The sequence below is a fragment of the Opisthocomus hoazin genome, chromosome W (assembly GCF_030867145.1).
Source record: "Opisthocomus hoazin isolate bOpiHoa1 chromosome W, bOpiHoa1.hap1, whole genome shotgun sequence".
Classification (NCBI taxonomy): Eukaryota; Metazoa; Chordata; class Aves; order Opisthocomiformes; family Opisthocomidae; genus Opisthocomus; species Opisthocomus hoazin.
The window spans coordinates 21,992,930-22,011,200 of record NC_134453.1 but is presented as its reverse complement, the minus strand read 5'-3'; the positions used below and the strand labels follow the sequence as shown (position 1 = coordinate 22,011,200).

The window sequence follows — 18,271 nt, the reverse complement described above, 5'->3', positions numbered from 1 at the left end:
ACCATCAAACGAGGCAGCAAGGTTGCCCAACTGATTCCTTTTATTGCTCAGGTCCCCCTAACTGACCCTAACTATAGGGGAAGTGACGCCTTTGGCTCAAGTGGACCCCCCTTGGTGGCATTCGTACAATCTCTCTCCATAGAACAGCCCATAAGAAAGATCACTATTAAAGGACCGAACGGCATTGTACTAAAAGACCAGAAAATGTTGTTAGACTCCGGAGCGGATGTTACTATAATCCCGAGGGCCCAATGGCCAGAGTCATGGCCATTGACGGTAGTGTCGGGCATGGTGACAGGAATCGGTGGTGCAGCAGCGACACAAATGAGTACTGAGTTCATTACCTTTGTAGACCAAGATGGTAAGTTGTTGGCACAAGCGCGCCCTTATGTCTTGAATACCACTATTTGGCTATTAGGCAGAGACGTACTATCACAATGGGGTTGTGTCATTCAGACGCCTTTTTGACAGCGGCCATTGAAGCGAGCGCATCCAGGCCTACACTGAAGCTCACGTGGTTGACAAAAAAGCCGATCTGGGTGGACCAATGGCCGCTGTCTACTGAAAAGCTCGTCCATCTCCAAGAATTGGTGGATGAACAAGTGAAGTTGGGGCACTTGGTCCCGTCCACTAGTCCTTGGAATACTCCTGTGTTTACCATTCAGAAAAAGTCCGGAAAATGGAGACTCTTACAAGACCTAAGAGCACTTAATGCAGTAATGCAGGATATGGGGCCGCTACAACCCGGACTACCGTCGCCAGCTATGATACCTGAACAATGGGATATCCTGATTGTAGATTTCAAGGATTGTTTTTTTACCATCCCGTTACATCCGGATGATTGTGAAAAGTTTGCATTTACAGTACCCGCCATTAACAGAGCATCACCCACGAAGCCGTACCAATGGGTAGTGCTACCACAAGGTATGAAAAACTCACCAACAATGTGCCAATGGTATGTGGATTTGGCGCTGCAACCTTTCTGATGATCTCATCAGGAACTAATTTTGTATCATTACATGGATGACTTATTATTGGCCTCACGATGTCCAATCCAAGATGACATTGTTCTTGAATTAAAGGGGATGTTGGAAGATTGGGGTTTAGTGGTGGCTCCTGAAAAGATTCGACGACAACCCCCATGGAAATATTTGGGCATGACTTTAACCGAAACCGTGATTAGGCCGCAAAAGTTGACTATATGTGCTGACAACGTCAAAACCGTTAATGATGTCCAAAAGTTGATGGGAGACCTTCAATGGGTGGAATACCACACCAATTAACACAACCAGCAGAGGCAGCACTTCAAATTATCGCGCATAAGATTTCCCATGTCTCTGTCGATACGTGTTCGGCTGCCATCTGGGCAACAGCAGCTACTTCTACCAATGCCAAAGCAACCCAACGACATTGGCCGCAAGCCTTTGCTGTGTTGGGAGTACCTGAACAAATTAAAACTGATAATGGCCCAGCCTACAGGTCTCAGGTGGTGGCCCGTTTCCACCAGCGGTGGGGGTGTTAAGCATGTACGGGGCATCCCATACAACTCCACCGGTCAAGCTATTGTTGAGCGTTCCCATCGCTTACTAAAAGATCATTTCAATATTTTAAAAAAGGGGGGAGAGCAATCCCCGATAGACTGTCTACACAAAACCCTTTTTGTCCTGAATTGGTTGAATGTTAGAGGAGGTCATAGTGACCCCCCAGCTGTTCGGCACAGGGGAACAAACAAAAATGTCTATGACACTGATGTGGTGTTAGTAACGGTATTCCGCCCGGATAAAGGGCTTTGGGAAGGTCCAGTACGACTACTCACTCAGGGGAGGGGATATGCTTGTATTTCTACAGATAATGGACAGACGGAGTGGGTGCCGGCAAAATGGACCAAACCCATCTTGAATGAACACGGAAGAAGAAGGGGAGGTGATAAAAAGACAGTGGGCCTGGTTAACAAAGACTCTAACCACATGGTTGAAGGCGCTACATCCTAACGATGTATAGCTGTTATCTGTACCATCTGACGAGTGTCAATATGAGTGCCTGCTTTCTAGGGCTCCGGGGTTAAGTTTTGGAGAGTGAATTATTTTGCTCCTTTCTGGTAGTAGAGTTTGGGTACCCAGGTAGGACCCTGCTCTTGAACATCAATGGTCCCAGGGATCGCAGGACCTCCAGCCGGCACCGAGGGATTCTCGGGGAGAACCTCTGATCACTGGACCAAAAAGTTCTGAGCAGGGACTATTAATAAGACAAAGGCATTCTTGCAGTATCACTTTTTGTTGCCTGCCTGCTGTCTGTTCGTAAGTCTTTGTAATATTTGGATTTATGTTGAAAACTTAGTGTGCTTGTGTATGTGTGTGTGGTTGCGACCATAAATGTGTGCTTTTATGTTATGGTGTTTGTATTTATGTGACCTGATGGACTGATTTGGTTTTTGTGATCCAATGGATTTGTCTGGACTAAGTAACTGCCTTTGCATCTTCTGGTTTGGTAAGTTTTCCGGGTTCTGCCTTTAGACTATTGTATCTGCATTCTGATTTATTGGGGCTGCGGAAGTATTTGATGCAGCAGGAAACAGATGGGGAATTTCTGGCTGGTTAATGTCACTAATCAAAATGTTATTGCTTATTGTTGTAATGATTATGGCAGTGATTATGTTGGTCCCGTGTATAATACGCATAACACAAAAGGCACTAGAGGTAACTGTGAAGAAAATTTTTGTGATGCAGCTAACACAAATTGAGCAAATGTTTTTAAGGCAATGATAAGATGGCTTAGCTTATTTTGAAAAGAAAAAGGGGGAGATGTTGGAGTCGATGTAGCTTGAGAATTAGCACGACTAGGCCGCTTAAGCAAAACAGTGTGATTTAACAGGCTTGCTGGAAAAGACAGCTAAGAGTAGCCATTGAGAAAGTTCTGATAGCGCACATGATGTGGGTTAGAAAAAACAAGATGTATTCAAGGACGTGGAGGCAGTCTGTTGCTATTGGCGTTAGTGCATAGTTACCAATCATAAGGGAATGTGGGGCGTGTGAACAGCGAGTGATTTATGTCTGTAGCCTATCCGAATAAGCGTAATCGCGTGTACAGATATGGAAAATGTATATAACCGCACAAGCGGAATAATAAAGGAACCGACTGTGCATCGTATCAGTGTGTGTGTGAGAGTCGTTCCTGTCCTTGCACAGATGCTGAAACTCGGCAGTGAGGGACCCAGGGAGAGGCCACAGATTGGTGCCACAGCTGGGCTTTAAAGAGGTCCTCATAGAAAACTCCACATCGCCTTGTCATGTGGCTGCCTGTTTCACTTCCGTAAGTGATGCAGAAGAGACTTGCACTGCTCATGAGCAGTCTCAATGCCATAGCTTGTGCCTTGGAAAAAAGCAGGAACGATTACCTCTTCCCTGTTTCCTTGGGTGGGCAAATGAGGAAAAGGACATTTAACATTTTTAAGTGCATAGATAAGATGACAATTTGTGTGTATTTCCAGTCTGGTTATGTCCTAGTTACAATCATTGCAGACCAGGATGTAGCTGGTCTCATGATAGGAATCGTTAGTGAGGTCCTGTGCAGCCTGCTGTAGGTGACCCTGCTTCGGCAGGAGGGTTGGACTAGATGACCCACAGAGGTCTCTTCCAACCCCTACCATTCTGTGTGTGATTCTGTGTGTGATCTGCCAGCTCTGTTCTGCCCCCCTGTCCCCAAGGACCGTTTCCCAGAGGGTCCTACTGACTAACTCCTTGAAGAGCTGGAAGTTGGCTTTCCTAAAATTTAGGGTCCTGACAATACTCCTCGCCTTTCCCATATCCCTCAGGACTGTGAATGTGTGATCATAATGTGTGATCACTGCAGCCCAGGCTGCCTCCAGTCTTGATGTCATCGATGAGCTCACTTGCATTGGTGAGCATCAGGTCCAGTATTGCATCCCCTTGGGTAGGGGGGTCAATTAACTGGCTTAAAAAGTTATCCTCAATGCATTCTAGGAATCTCCTGGATTGCCTACAGCTTGCTGTGCTACTTTTCCAGCAGATGTTGGGGTGGTTGAAGTCCTCCAGCAGGGCGAGAGATAAGAGAATGTTTGTCATTCTAATATTTATTTGTTTTCTATTTAAAAAAAAAACAACTCTGGAAGAGAAACAAGTTAAAAAAATAGTTAAACTCCAGATTCATGCAGATTTCCTGTTTTGCTTCTTAACAAAAACCTCAAAACCACTTTGAACAAGTTTCCCACCTCAGCTGAGGGTGGAGTTGTGTACACCCCACATGTGGCCTCCAGAAGTGCACCCAAGGACAATAGCTCATTTCCTTTGGCACAGTGGGGCCAAATTTACTGCTAGCAGGGCAGTCAATACATGCGCCTGTGCATGACTGCCCAAAAGAGCTTCTGACTCAGCCAAGTACATTGTAAAACTTTAACTTTTCTATTTCCAACAGAACAGTAGCGATGTGGCAGACAGAAACTGGAGGCATTTGATAAAGGGATGCCTCTCCAAGATGCTAGGCAGATATTGGCTGTTGTTGGTACGCTGGGTGATCTGTCATAATTTCATTGATTTGATCTGGTGAGACAACATCTTGGCAAATAAGAAGAGCAGAGAAATCTGTTACACTGAAATTAATGGTTGTTGCCTGATCTCCTCTTAAATGAATTCATTGCAATCTGAAGCAATGCATGCATTTTGCAAAGCCAGCATTCTTTGGCTCCTACACTGCATCGTGACATTACTTTAGGCGGTAAGGAAGATCTTATTTGTGATATAGTGTGCTGTGGTAGACAGTGAAGCAGCTAGATGCCTGGGAACTCTGGATGGAGCTATGCATTTGGGTGTGTAATTCTAAGTAACAATAAGCAGTGCTTAACGTTTCCTCCCACACTAGAAGCATACCCATTAAAAGTTTAGCTAAGTCAGCTGTGCAAGTTCTTGCGTAAAAGGACAAACTGCTAAAACGCTAATAGGAGCCACTCTTATGTTAAAGAGTGGTAGAGCAGGATGCATTAATCCAAATTCTTCTTCTCTACTGTTAAGTGGGAGAGAGTCTTGCTGACATCGAAGAAACCCTTAGCAGGTAAAAATGATAATAAGATCAGGTTCAAGCCCAGGTTCAGGACTCAGAATCACAGAATCACAGAATCACAGAATCACAGAATGTTTGGGGTTGGAAGGGACCTCTGTGGGTCATCTAGTCCAACCCCGCTGCCGAAGCAGGGTCACCTACAGCAGGCTGCACAGGACCTTGTCCAGGCGGGTCTTGAATATCTCCAGAGAAGGAGACTCCACAACCTCCCTGGGCAGCCTGTTCCAGTGCTCTGTCACCCTCAGAGTGAAGAAGTTCTTCCTCATGTTCAGACGGAATTTCCTGTGCTTCAGACTCCTGAGTCTTTTTCTTGGTTCTGTTTCTGAGATGCTGCATAGTTTGAAGAAGTCAGTGAATGTAATTTAGACTATCCGTGGGTCAACTTAAGTGCCCATGAGAACGAACTGGATGTGTTTAAGTCCCAGGGAATGGCTCAGTCCATTTCATCTGAAGAAGAACCTGCATCCCAGAGATGTAGAGTGTGTAAAAATAAATCTGGACAGTGTGTTTTGGACTTAAGGGTAACTTAAGCACGTAAGCATATGGTTTCACATGTGTTCAGTGGTCGACAGCTCCTGGCAGTCCATCCCGACTCACAAGTGTGTGAAGAGCTGCTAGTATCTCCCAAGGTGTTGAAAAGGTCCCACTTCATTAAGTCATGGTCTGACCAAACCCACCAGTTTTAGGTGACATTGAGCTAGCATGGAACACCTCAGCAAGAGAAAGTTGGGGCATGCTTATACTATTTTTGTGGGCCAAAACAGAAAGAGAATGTATGTCTCTGTACTGCTTGTTATGGGCTGGCTTGTGTTCATGCAGCTGAGAGCTGGGAACATCTGGAGTGGAAAGACTGATCCACACTGCACAGTGCTTGTTCTTGGTCTCCACTGGGCAACATCTCCTGCAGCCCTGGAGTACAATTATAGCTATTTCTGGGGTTTTTTTCCTAATACAGATGAGATAATAGGAGCTCTTCTGCAGCCATCTACTTCCTACGTGCTCTGGGAAGTGACAGGAGGGATACTGGGGTTTGGGGACGTCAGACTAGCATTGCAGTATTGCACCAGGTAAAGATCCAAAGTTGTGTGGTGCATGTCCACACCGTCTGGAGCAGAGCCTGGAGCACACTCTCTTCTTGGCCATGCCCAGCTTTCCTCTTGGATGGAACAAATGGCTCCCTAATGGCTAGCTAACAAGTGCAGGGTGCAGAGGACCTGGATACCAGGATACAGGATAGGGACAAGTCAGTCTGGCATTGTGGAAACACCCGGGCATTCCTAAGTGCCAGTTAAGCCTGTGGCATGAGTGAATGCCCATTCCCTGGCCTAACTCAATTCATGTCATTTATCTGATAGAGCTCCAAAATAGAAGACTTTCAAGCGAAGTCCTCCCATTCCACTGGACTGAAACTCTCTGGCTTCTGAATCTTACATTTCTGGTTGATGAGAGGTTGACCTTCAGCAGGAGGAGGCAATGCCTCCACTCCAGTCTTACCTGTAGCCTGCTGTAGTCCGGGCAAGTGGAAATGCTATTTTCTGTTTTCTGGCTAAGTACTCAAACCATTACTATCTTGTGCTTCCTCCTCCCACTTATCCCACAACACAGGTGCTTGCCCTTCAGAGGGGAATTTGCATTTTGATTCCCACGTAAGCAAGATTGCACACTGTTGAGTCTTGAATTAAGCACTTACCCAGCCACACTCCTGAGAATAAGATTTCCTAGTGCCTATGCCTGAGTGGCCGTGTGCAACCACACTAAATCATCCCATGAAGGCCCCACAGCTCACTGTTCAGTTGATGGAGAAAGGTATGAACATTGCTTGGGTGCTACTTCAGAGACATCCGTCTCTGCATTGCTTGTACAGTTTGTGTAGGCACCTGCCTTAAGTGATCTGAATCATTCTGCTGAAGCCAAGCACTTATTTTTTTCAGATGTTGCAACAAATAAATTGAGTACCTAAAGCAGGCAGTCTCAATCTAGCCTTCAGGGTCTCCACGTTTACCAACTATATAATATATAATAAGATATAATAGTCCTTGCCCAACTCAGAGGGCTGTTGCAAGCTTTTAATTAATTAATACTGGCAAGGCTTTGAAATGTTGGAAGTGAAATGAGGTCTATAAAAGAAGTGTATTATTATGACTTGACGGCACTTTCTACTTCATTTTCATGCCATACCTGAACACGGAGCAAGGTAGTTGCATCCTCTGATTCATTGTGAATCACGAAGGAGCCTACTTAAAATGTGGATATTATTGATATATTTACACTGGTTAAAATGTTCCAGGGAAGAGACATTACTTCTCACTCCAAGAATGCTAGCCAAAGTGCTGGCAGCTCCCCCTTTTTTTTTTCCTGTTTCTCAGTATTACTCCAGCTATACTGGAGTCCTCAGTCACCCAGTGCTCAGTGTTTAAGCAAGATGAGCCAGAAGGTAGCTGGAGATGTGAGAGTCCTACTAGGATTTGCAGAAGACCTAATTATTCCACAGTGACAGTGTTGGCTAACACAGGTTCTCATCCTGAGCACTATAGTCCCCCAGGTAGCTTTTGATCTTCCGTTTCTCTAGTATGGTTGATGTTAATTATAGCCATGCAGTTTCAATGGTGGGCAAGACACACAAGAGAAGTTGGTATCCCTGAAGTCCTTCTTGTGCTTAGCATCAGGTTAGCACACAAAATTCCTTGGACTAAGTCCCTTGATAGGTCACACCATTTCATCAAATTACAAAATAACTTATTAGGTTTCTAGTCGGGTTTAATTTTCTCTATATGTAAATTCTTAATGAAGAATGCTATAAACTTACTCGCTAAGCACTTTGCCTCCACTGCTATATGAAACAGGCAAATGCTACAGAGTGAAGACAGGGGAGAGAGGGAGCGTCTGCTGCTGACTGGTATAACTCCAGGTGATGCCACTAAACACCCAAGGGATGCTGCCATTCAGCTAGCCACCAGGAATAGATACCCTCAGGAGGAGGTAGCTGTATGGCCGTCCAGATGGCTGGTGTAGTCCTATCAGCAGGTCTTCTGCACCAGGGGCAGCTCTTTTCATGTATATGACATGGTACTGGAAGCTTCCATTGCTCCTGACAGTGTGCAAGAGACATTGCTGCCTGCCCTCATGCATTGTCCTGGTAACATTTGGTCCATGTAATTGGACCAAACAAATGACTCTTTTGTATTGAACCTTGCCACAGAAGAATACTCATTTTTCCAACCCATTCCTGTAACTAACTTCAGCTATTATCCTTATGTCTTACACCCTCATCAAAGACAAGATTTACATTTTCCCCCCAAGCAGTAATTCCTCATTCAGGAGGTAAGACATGCCTTGAAGGCTAAGTAAAATTTAACAATATAAACTGTCCGGTGGTCAGTGGAGTCTCATGTAAACTGCCCACTTTTAGTCAAGTTCAGACAGAAGTGAATGTCACAAGAGTGCATCTCTCGATGAGAGCTGACAAGCCAGTGGAGTTTGTGCTCTTCTTACATATGCTATTGGGTATTAAATATTCTACCTAATTTGTATGTGGTGCTTTTCAGCAGTAAATCTCAAACTGGTTTTACGAGAGAGGTCAGTATCTTTACCCTCATTTCACGGGCGGATAAACCAAGGAGCAGGGAGGTCTAATGCTAGAAGGTCAGTGTCAGAGCAAGAAACAGCTAATTGCAACAGACTTAAATGCCTCATTGTGCATGAGTGTCAGTAATTCTTATTGCAGCGTCAACCGCAAAGTTATGCAGCGATACCAAAGACAGAAATAGAGCAGTACTGACCTCTTCTCTACAGACAGGGATGTGCTCTTCAGAGATATTTTCTCCCAGAACTGATAAATGACTTAAAGAAGAGCAGGTGCCATTTCTCCACCTGGCTGAATATGCCCAGATGTAAAAGGAGTAATTTTTAGGATATAGTTTCCCTCCTATTTACATCAAGCTAATAGCAGTGCTTATTGTAACACAGTTGCCAAGCAAATTCATTTTTAGATCTTGTCAAGATAGTATCATTTTGTAGTTCCTGCCTTGTTTAAAACAAGTAAAGACATTTCAATGGGAACATGAAATTCACTGGAAGAATTATTGCTGCCTCACAAATATATATTGATAGCCTAAGAAAGCAGTGATCTTCTCTTTCTCATAACGAGAAATGCTCCAAATCTATAAAGCATCCCTAATATTTTACTTTAAAAGACCAAATCACAAGTTGGGTTACCTTTCAGTAAGAACTTTATAGATTTTCCAGCTCTTAAGGGGTTCCTTAGGGAGTGTTATTGTAGCCAAATTACATTGTTCTTTTGATGACTATCACGCTCCTATAGGAAAATTTGTCAGTGTGGCATAATCTTGGTTTAAAAGCTCCTAGGAAATAATACAAAATTGAATGGGGGAGGGGGGAAGAAGGAAAAGAGGAAAGGAAAGGAAAGGAAAGGAAAAGAAAAGAAAAGAAAAGAAAAGAAAAGAAAAGAAAAGAAAAGAAAAGAAAAGAAAAGAAAAGAAAAGAAAAGAAAAGAAAAGAAAAGAAAAGAAAAGAAAAGAAAAGAAAAGAAAAGAAAAGAAAAGAGAAGAGAGGAAGATGCAGTTTGTGAAATTCACACAAATAAGAAAAATCCAGTTGCCATGAAGACTGATCAGCCATGTGTATTTCTATAAGCATGTGTCAACTTGATGTACTACACTTCCGTGTTTTATTCAATTACCACATTTCAGAAGAATGCAATAATTGCCATACTGCATCTACCGCATCCGGTATCCCATCCAAAGAACGTGGAAGACAAGGCATGGAGAAGAAGAAAATGGCACAATGTGTCTGTGGAAGGCATCTCTTCCTCCTTCCCTTGATTAACAGATTGGCTTTTGTCCTTATGAATCATTTTTTATGTCCCTTCTTTTTCTCTCCCAACATAATAAATACTTTTGCCATCTACACTTCAGAAACTCATGGAGTTTTTTGTCTTCATAATACTTTCGATAAATCCTGCCACAGGAAGCGAAAGTTGAAATGTGACCAGTGCATTAGGAACAAAAACATTAAAGATGAGAGCCCTCATGGAATGTAGCTCCAGAATAATAGCAATGATTCATAAAATATGAGGCTCAGCAGAGAGAAACTGTGGGCAGAGCTAAGATTTCAATAGGGATGCATCCTGATTTATACTAGGTAGGACCTGGAGAAAGATACCTTTACGCTGCCTGAATGCCTTCTGCTCTGGGTGTTGCCGAAGGAGATGAAGTTTACAAAGAAAAATCATTTATTCATTAATGGGAAGCTATCTCTAAGGAGGAGAGATGACAGTTACACAACTGTGATGAAATCCCACACACGTTTTAGCGACTGGAAGACTGTGGATAGCATTGCAACAGGTACCTGAAATTGTCCTAAATGTGGTTTATTGTTACCCAAATTTCTCTCAAGTATATATAACAAGTATTATATAAGGTACTTTAAAGGCAAGTTTAAAGAAATAGATTTTCCAGACTGACTGCCAAGAAACCCAGAAGACCTGTCTAACAATGTGCAATCTATGAGTGCCTTTTTTCAGCAATAAGTGATATTTTTCAGGCTGTAGAATGACATTGTTTCATCCTTTCGGTTTTCATGTGGGTTTTTTTTGTGTTTTTTTGGTTTTTTTTTCTGGGCTCTTTTATTGCACAATTATGGAATGTTTATTTTGACTTTTAATTTGCAGTCTTAGAACAGGCCTTTGGTGGCTAGGAGAAGTCATGACAATGGAAAAGATTTATCTCTGAGAAACAATATTCCATTTTTAACCATAAGATCTGGCCAAATTTTGAATAATTTCTTGAGGCTCTATCATGAGCATATTTGTGGATCACCTAATAAAAACATCCATTAATGTTTTTTTGATAGTTTAGGAGCCCTGAAGAAATCATGTTGGACAATTATGTGATGGCAATATTGTCACAATAATTGTAAAAGACCAAATCTTCATCTTCTTAAATTTCATCACTTAATATTTATGTAGAACAAGACCCCATTCCCTAAGCCATACTACTAAAGGATACTATCAGGTTTGAACAAATGGATTAATTGCTCACCATCTACCACACTTGATTTTCACTTGTCAGTTGATTTTGTCTGTGGAGCTACACCACTCGCTGTCAGTGTGCATTTATACTCCAAAAAATTACTTAGTTTCCTCTGAACTAGTGAATCTTTTTAGGTTTAAAAGGAGAAGAAACCAAGAGATGTCTACATGTAACAGCATCATTTTTCATGATAATTTTTTGATGTCACAAAAAAAATGTGTATCCACGGAGCTTTACACAACCTAATAAATGACCAGTTGACACTGCCTCTAATTGTCCTCAACTGGAAGCAAAAATGCTATCTGTGAGCCAAAGCTGATTAATGCTATTGGTTGATGAATTTTCTTTTTTAAAAAAAAGGATCCAAGGGGGAGCTACAACAGCTCTGAACTTTCGCAAGAACTGCTTCTGCTTTAGGGGAATTTTGATTTTTCCTGCTGTTTTGTTTGTTCAAAAAAATGGTGATGTCTAATCTTCAGGAACATACCTCATCATCCAACCCACAAACTCTTGGCAAAATAATAAAACTACACAGAACGTACTGTTAGAGTCTCTTTTTTTCCTTTTTGCTTCTTCCTTTCAGAGGTATAAATCACAGATTTGCTTTTGCAAATTAAAATATAGGCTTTGCAATGGATAGTTGGCACCATTTGTTCTGGCCAAATGTTCCATGCTGCTTCCAGAGAAACTGTGGACACTGAGCTCGCTATAATTTGTCTTTGAACTCATTTGCAAAACCTCTGTCTTTATAGCCCTCCAAGAAAAAATATACATAGTTTATTTATTAAGTTGCAGTTTAACTTGTTTGTGTGCAGAACTGCTGATGGTAATTCTATTTGGGTTTTTTTTGGTTTTTATTTGTCTGGATGAGCTACCAAGTCAAATGAAAAACAGAGACAACAGGCAATGGCTTAGTGGCTTAAGCCATATGCCTTAGATCAGTCTAGCCACAATTTCAAATGCCAGCAGGATCATTACCAAGCTAATGCAGATCTATTGAGTTCTTGGCCATTTACTACAGGCAGAACAAGTCATTTGAGTTAAATACTAAGAAATTAGATCCTTTGGGGATTTAATGGCTATTAGAAATCACAGGATATTTTCATAAAGGGAGGAGTTTATTAATCTTATGCCCTTAACCAAATTAGCCCTTTCCTCCTACAAATACACTTTCAGTTCCTTATTGCAAAAGGAAGATGGGAGAGGAAGAGAGAATGAAACTCTGCAGTGATGTGCTTTATCTTGTAAGAGCTGTATTATTGCTACTGCTGCAACTCAAAGATACAGCAAGTTTTTTGCAGTGAAAGCCCTGGGATGTATTTTCTGGAGTTTCTATACCAGTGGCTGGGCTACAACCCTGGGTGCCTACTCCATGTTTATGATTAAGCACTGGTCACCTTTTGCAGATTCGATTCGCTGTGTTTCCCAGGCACCTGGTATCTCACTCCAGTGAACAGTGTCTGCTGTGGGAAGGCTGTGCTGACCCAGCCTCCAGTGCTTGTAGCTGCCTTGCAAGAACAGCCCAGTATCTGGTTTATGAGTGCAGTGAGCAGAGCACTGCAGAGATATGGGGAAGACTTGTGAGTACAAACACTTGCACGCATATGCTGTGGTTTTTATCATCATTAGCCCACAATAATGAGGGCTGGTCAGGGATCAAAACCCTCTCTAACCTAATTAGAAACCAAAAGATAGAGGGTAAAGTTGGATGCAAGAGCAATGAGACTGTATTGTTCAGTTTGATAAGAAGGACTCTGATGTGACTGAAAGGGTTTGTAGGTACTACAGAAAAGGAGAGTTGGAAGGCAAACAATGAGATAACTCTGTGGGTGTTTAAAGGAGACCACATTGGAGTGTAAGAAATGCCATGGGAAACAGAAGTGTTTAATTTGAGAAATATATGGAAGGCCAACGGAAAATGGTGAGACAGATTAATCGCAGACAGCAGCCACCATTTATGTAAAGAATGAGGAATGTTATCCTGCTGATGGGATGCAGAAGGGTCTCCAGTGTGAAGAAAAGGGCTGGGATTCAGCTCCAGACTCAATCACTTAAATGCGGGCAAAGGGAAAGACCACTTTGGGAGGAATGCGAAGGAAAACCAAAGTGATAATGAAGGTATGACTGTGATTACCGCAGTGCAGATGCTCCATTTCTTAAAGGTTATAGATAAAGATTGAGTGCCTGCTAGAGTGTATTCACACACAAATCACTTGGCTTGATAAAAAGATATTGAGTGAAATGTGATCCCTATCCTTAAAATCTGAGCACCTCTGTATTATGATTTATTGGTGTTCTGTATTTCCGTCTGTTGTGGGTAGACCTTCAGCATTTCCAACATCAGTGACTCAGTGCTGTTGATGCTGGGAAACGAGCACTGGTCCAGCCTGGAGTTCTTCAATATCCTTCTATGAAACACTGGCAAGATTCAGAGATGCTAAATGGCTTTCCCAAACCTGGATTATATCTAGCAATAGGAGCCACATCTCCTAATTCACTATTCTTTAATCAGCTGATAACATTCTCATGACTTTGTTTTAATCATCCATTATTTTGAAACTGGATGATGTTGGAAAATTGTCAGAATACTTGAAAACAGCCAGTGAAGTTCTATTTAGTGGATCATACAAGTTTTAATTCATTTTCTATTTTAGCTTTTTATTGAGACAGTTCACTCCAGTAATGAAAAAGTGCAAGATGCCTTTTCCCTTTTGGTTTATACTTGTGGTGAGAACAGTGTTTAAATTCTTAGTTTGGAACAACTCTGCTTGAACAAGTAGCAAAACAGAAGAACAGACTTATCTGTAAGATAAAGACCTTGGAACATTTTGGGAAGAATGTTTGAAAAATCAAAACATTACATGTTTCTCACCATCTCTGGGAATTGAAAAATAAGCAGAATTAGCTAGAGATCTGACTGAAAGAAGAATCTATTTCTAAGGAAAAAAAATCCTCCTAAATATGTTGTTCTCTTTCCAGTGTTATATTAAGCCAAAAATTCCACTGGTGCTGAACAAGTAATTTATACTAGTGCAAATCCAGAGTTTCAACAAAGATGAAGGAGGGCTTTTATGTTTAAAGTACCATTACCAGCAAAAGGCTTCAAAGCATTTTCCATTTTTAATTACTTCAACAGCATGCAGAGCAACAAAGGATAAGTTTGAACTATCTTGCATGAGTTATGAAATGTGAAAGCCTGATAAATGGTATAATATATAGTGCCTATATGGCTCAAAAGCCTAAGGAACAATCCTTTATTCCAGAGATTTCAGACAAAATCACATCCAACTTGATACTCGGTGAAAATTGCAATGTAATGTATTTTCAGTCTGAAACAAGTTGGTTTGCAGTTAAGATCCTCTTGGAGATAGGACCAAAAATTTGAATCAACATGACAGTTGCATGTCCTTATGGAGGCAGACTAGATGACTGGTTAAGATTAGATATATAACTTTTAGGTGGCTGGAATATGAGATAAATCCCACCCTCCCTTACCTCTTTCCTCATCTTCTGCACTGAGCCCCATCCATCTTTGTGACAGCACCATTGGAGGTACCCAGCAGAAATACTTTATAAACTCAGTTGGCAAAGTGCAGGGGGATCTTCCACTGTTACTAAAATATTATTCTCTGGGCAAAAGACATTGAATCATCTTTTAGAGTTTGATCTTCTCATTCAGCCACCATCCAAGCAATGTATTCCCACTGATTTTCATGCTGACTTTCACTTGTCTAGGCAAAGTCACACTGGGTTTGGGCTTCCAGTGAGATGACTCCCAAGTGTATTTCTGACTGAAGGTGAGAAGAGTTTTCAGGACTAGGTTTAATCATGATAATGTGGGATGAGAGCTTAGGATCACTTTTTTTACTTGGACATTCACATTAATTGCACCTGCTTTGTAGCATGCCTTCAGCAAGCTAGTACATTTTAGACAGATATGAATCATAGAATCATAGAATCGTAGGTTGGAAGAGACCTCTAAGATCATCAAGTCCAACTGTCAACCCAACACCACCATGCCTACTAAACCATGCCCCGAAGTGCCACATCTATACGTTTTTTTAACACCTCCAGGGGTGGTGACTCCACCACTTCCCTGGGCAGCCTATTCCAATGCCTGACCAAGGCAAAGACCGTGTCTCCAGGGAAATGGCAGACTGTCTAGGTGGCATATGAATGAGAAAAAGACATCGTGTTGTAGCAGAAACCAGATAGTTAAAGAGCAAAGTATTGTGTTAGTCTCATGCTCTGGTACGTCTTATCCAGCAAATTAGCTGGTATTTTGTCATGCAGTTACTCAGCAACTTAGGTTTTTGCTGTTTGTGGGAATATGGGTGGGAAAGTAGGCTTTAAATAATGAGAGACTATGAATGGAGACTCTCTAGCACACAAATATGACCTGTCATGATGTTCCCACATGGGAGAAGAGATCAAGTAATATTTTGTTGCTGGAGTGAGAGGAGAAAATGCTTCTGTTGGAGGATCAGACCTGTCTGCCCTTGATCCAGCATGCTTATACAGCTGGACTTGCACGATCTTTGCAGCCTCCCAAGTGAATTGCAGCCTTGTACTCACTTTAGAGCCATCTATTACTCCCCACTGTGTATGTACCTACCTAAAAATCCATAACCGGTCTCGCATTGAATCAATGCTCACAGTCAAATTGTATCTAAACAAATTCAATAAAGCTAAGAGCTTTGAAAATCCTCTCATTTATCCCATGACAAGCAGAGAGACTCCCAGTTCTTCTGATCCTGACACCTTTGTCAATAAAATCTGCAGATTGCACAATATAAAGTTATTTTATAATTTATCTCCTTGAAAATAACAGAACCTTTGAACAGGAATGCTTTATGTGGTTATCGCAAGAACAGTGCTCAAGCGTCAGTAAAATGAAAAAATAAAATTTTGTTCCTCTTGAAAAGTCATATTTCAAGCAATTTTTTGATATAATGAAAAAAATGTTTTCATTCCAAAGAAGAATTTATATTTGGCTGGCAATTAGATCATAAGTAAGAATCATAGGACTTATTAGATCATATATTCCATTCTCCTTCCACAACAGGATCATTTTTCAGACCTGAGGTCTAATTTAATTATTTCAAAAGGACAAAACATCTGACTTACGGAAAGTAATGTAACTGCTGCACTATTCACCCTTTGAAGAATGTTTTTAGGCAGTACCCCCAAAACTAACTGCTGGCAAAATAAACTGCAAGTGGAAATTATGGCAACTGAATATCTATTTCATTGATTTGAAGGTGATATCAGCTCACCTACCTGCCCTGATTTGTATTCATGACTATTTATGAGCATACAGTAGGATATATTCTTATGATTCTGTTTTTTAAAGTCGTGCCCCGAATCTTTAATACATACGTCATTTATTCTAAATTTGCAGTTACAACTAGATCTGTTTGTCCTGGGTTTGGCCAGGACGGGGTTAATTTTCACCGGACTCCAGGAAGGGGCACAGCCGGGGGGTGGGGGCTGACCCCACCTGGCCAAACAGAGCCCGGTATTCCATACCATGTGACGTCACGCTGGGTTCCAGTGGGGTGGGGTGGTGCGGCGGGGACTCACTCGCGGTTTGGGAGGGCGCGGCGCCAGTCCTGTCCGGGAGAGCGGCTGTCTGGGTCGTGCGGTTCGTTGTTGTGTTTTCTCCTTATTTGTATCATTATTGTTCCTGTTTCCCTCTGTTTGCTGTTCTGTTAAACTGCCCTGATCCAGACCCAAGGGTTTCTGCCTTTTTCTTTCCATTCTCCTCCACACGCCGGCAGGGGGAGGGGCGGCCGCGTGGCGCTTTTGTTGCTGGCGGCAGCCGAAACCAGAACACTGTTTCAGTCTGTTATGTAAATACTGTGCTAGGTTTTAAAATAAAAGGTGGAATTTTCAAAGCCAAGCAGAGTACTTAGGCATGAAGTTTCATTCATTTCAGTGGAAAGTTGTATCTCAAAACCCTGGTCCTAGGATTTAGGTGGGTGGATTAGAATCATATAATAGAACCATAGAATAGCTTGGGTTGGAAGGGACCTTCAAAGGCCATCTAGTCCAACCCCCCTGCAATGAGCAGGGACAACTTCAACTAGATCAGGTTGCTCAGAACCCTGTCCAGCCCGACCTTGAGTGTTTACAGGGATTACATGCTTAAGCAGTGATTTCAGATAATTTAATCTGAAAGAAGGAACCCAAAGTTGAATTTTAAATCCATTCTTAGTATTTTATTCATTTGTCTCTGAGAAGAACTCAATTGATTGGTTTGTTTTGAATTTGAACTTTAATTCTTACCTTTAATATAATCGAGACAAAATTGACTGTGAAAGAGCTGTTTTTTAAGACAATTCTAGTACAAGGTAATTGGACAGAGACCTCCATCTCCAGTTTATTACTTGACTAAAGGTCCGGGTAAATGGCAAAATGCCTGGGAATGTAAGGAACTGACACTGATATAAAGGCATAATAATTTGCACCTCACTAGTATTCAGCCAAGGACACTGAAGTTTTGCCAACAATAAACTACCAAGAGAAGTAATGTTTCCTCATTTTACAGATGTGTGAGAAAGGCTTAGAAGTGTCAAGTGACTCGACTATTTCCTATGACTAGTTGGAAAAGATGGAAAAAGAAATCTATTAGCTTCCAATTTCTTTGGGTTTTTTTAATGCTCGGTAGCTGTGTTAGTGGAGGAGCTGAGATTTGTAGATTATAAGAAGCCTGCCAGTGCAGCAAAGCCATGTGCACATGGTATAAAATATGCAATAGAGCTACTATGAATTAGTGTGTTTTGTGTTGTGGTAGGACCAGTCTGCGCTTCAAATGTGTCATTATCCTTCATAAGGAAGTTTCGTTCTACTATTGAATCAGCTTCCATTGTTAATGTGCTCATCAGCCAACTCAGAAAGATATACAGACAGCTGTGAGTAATCTAATTAACATTTGACTACAAAAGAAGAAATTACAACCTACCGTACTATTTAATCTGTCAGCAAAGGTCTGGATTAGAAATGGGTTCGGTATTTTCTGTAGCTTTTCCTTTGTTTTAATAAAATAGAATCATAATCTGCCGCGATTGAGAGACGGGACACCGCTTGATGCAAGCAGGATGATCGTTTTATTGTTCTTACACACATACATTTATACAGATCAGAAG

At 41.7% G+C, this 18,271-nt stretch overlaps 1 protein-coding gene across 4 annotated transcripts in view; it reads left to right on the top strand.

Moving 5' to 3' along the window:
* The window catches only part of LOC104335588 (SET-binding protein), a 353,439-nt gene that overhangs the window by 255,454 nt on the left and 79,714 nt on the right, over positions 1 to 18,271 (top strand). The window contains exon 5 of one of the 4 annotated variants that reach the window (XM_075446729.1): positions 1,849 to 2,054. The exons of the other annotated variants lie outside the window; for them this stretch is intronic. Within the exon in view, the coding sequence (XP_075302844.1) occupies positions 1,849 to 1,991 (143 nt within the window). The 3' untranslated portion in view covers positions 1,992 to 2,054. Of the gene's footprint in view, positions 1 to 1,848; positions 2,055 to 18,271 lie in introns of those variants that run through there. 4 annotated transcript variants of the gene reach the window in all.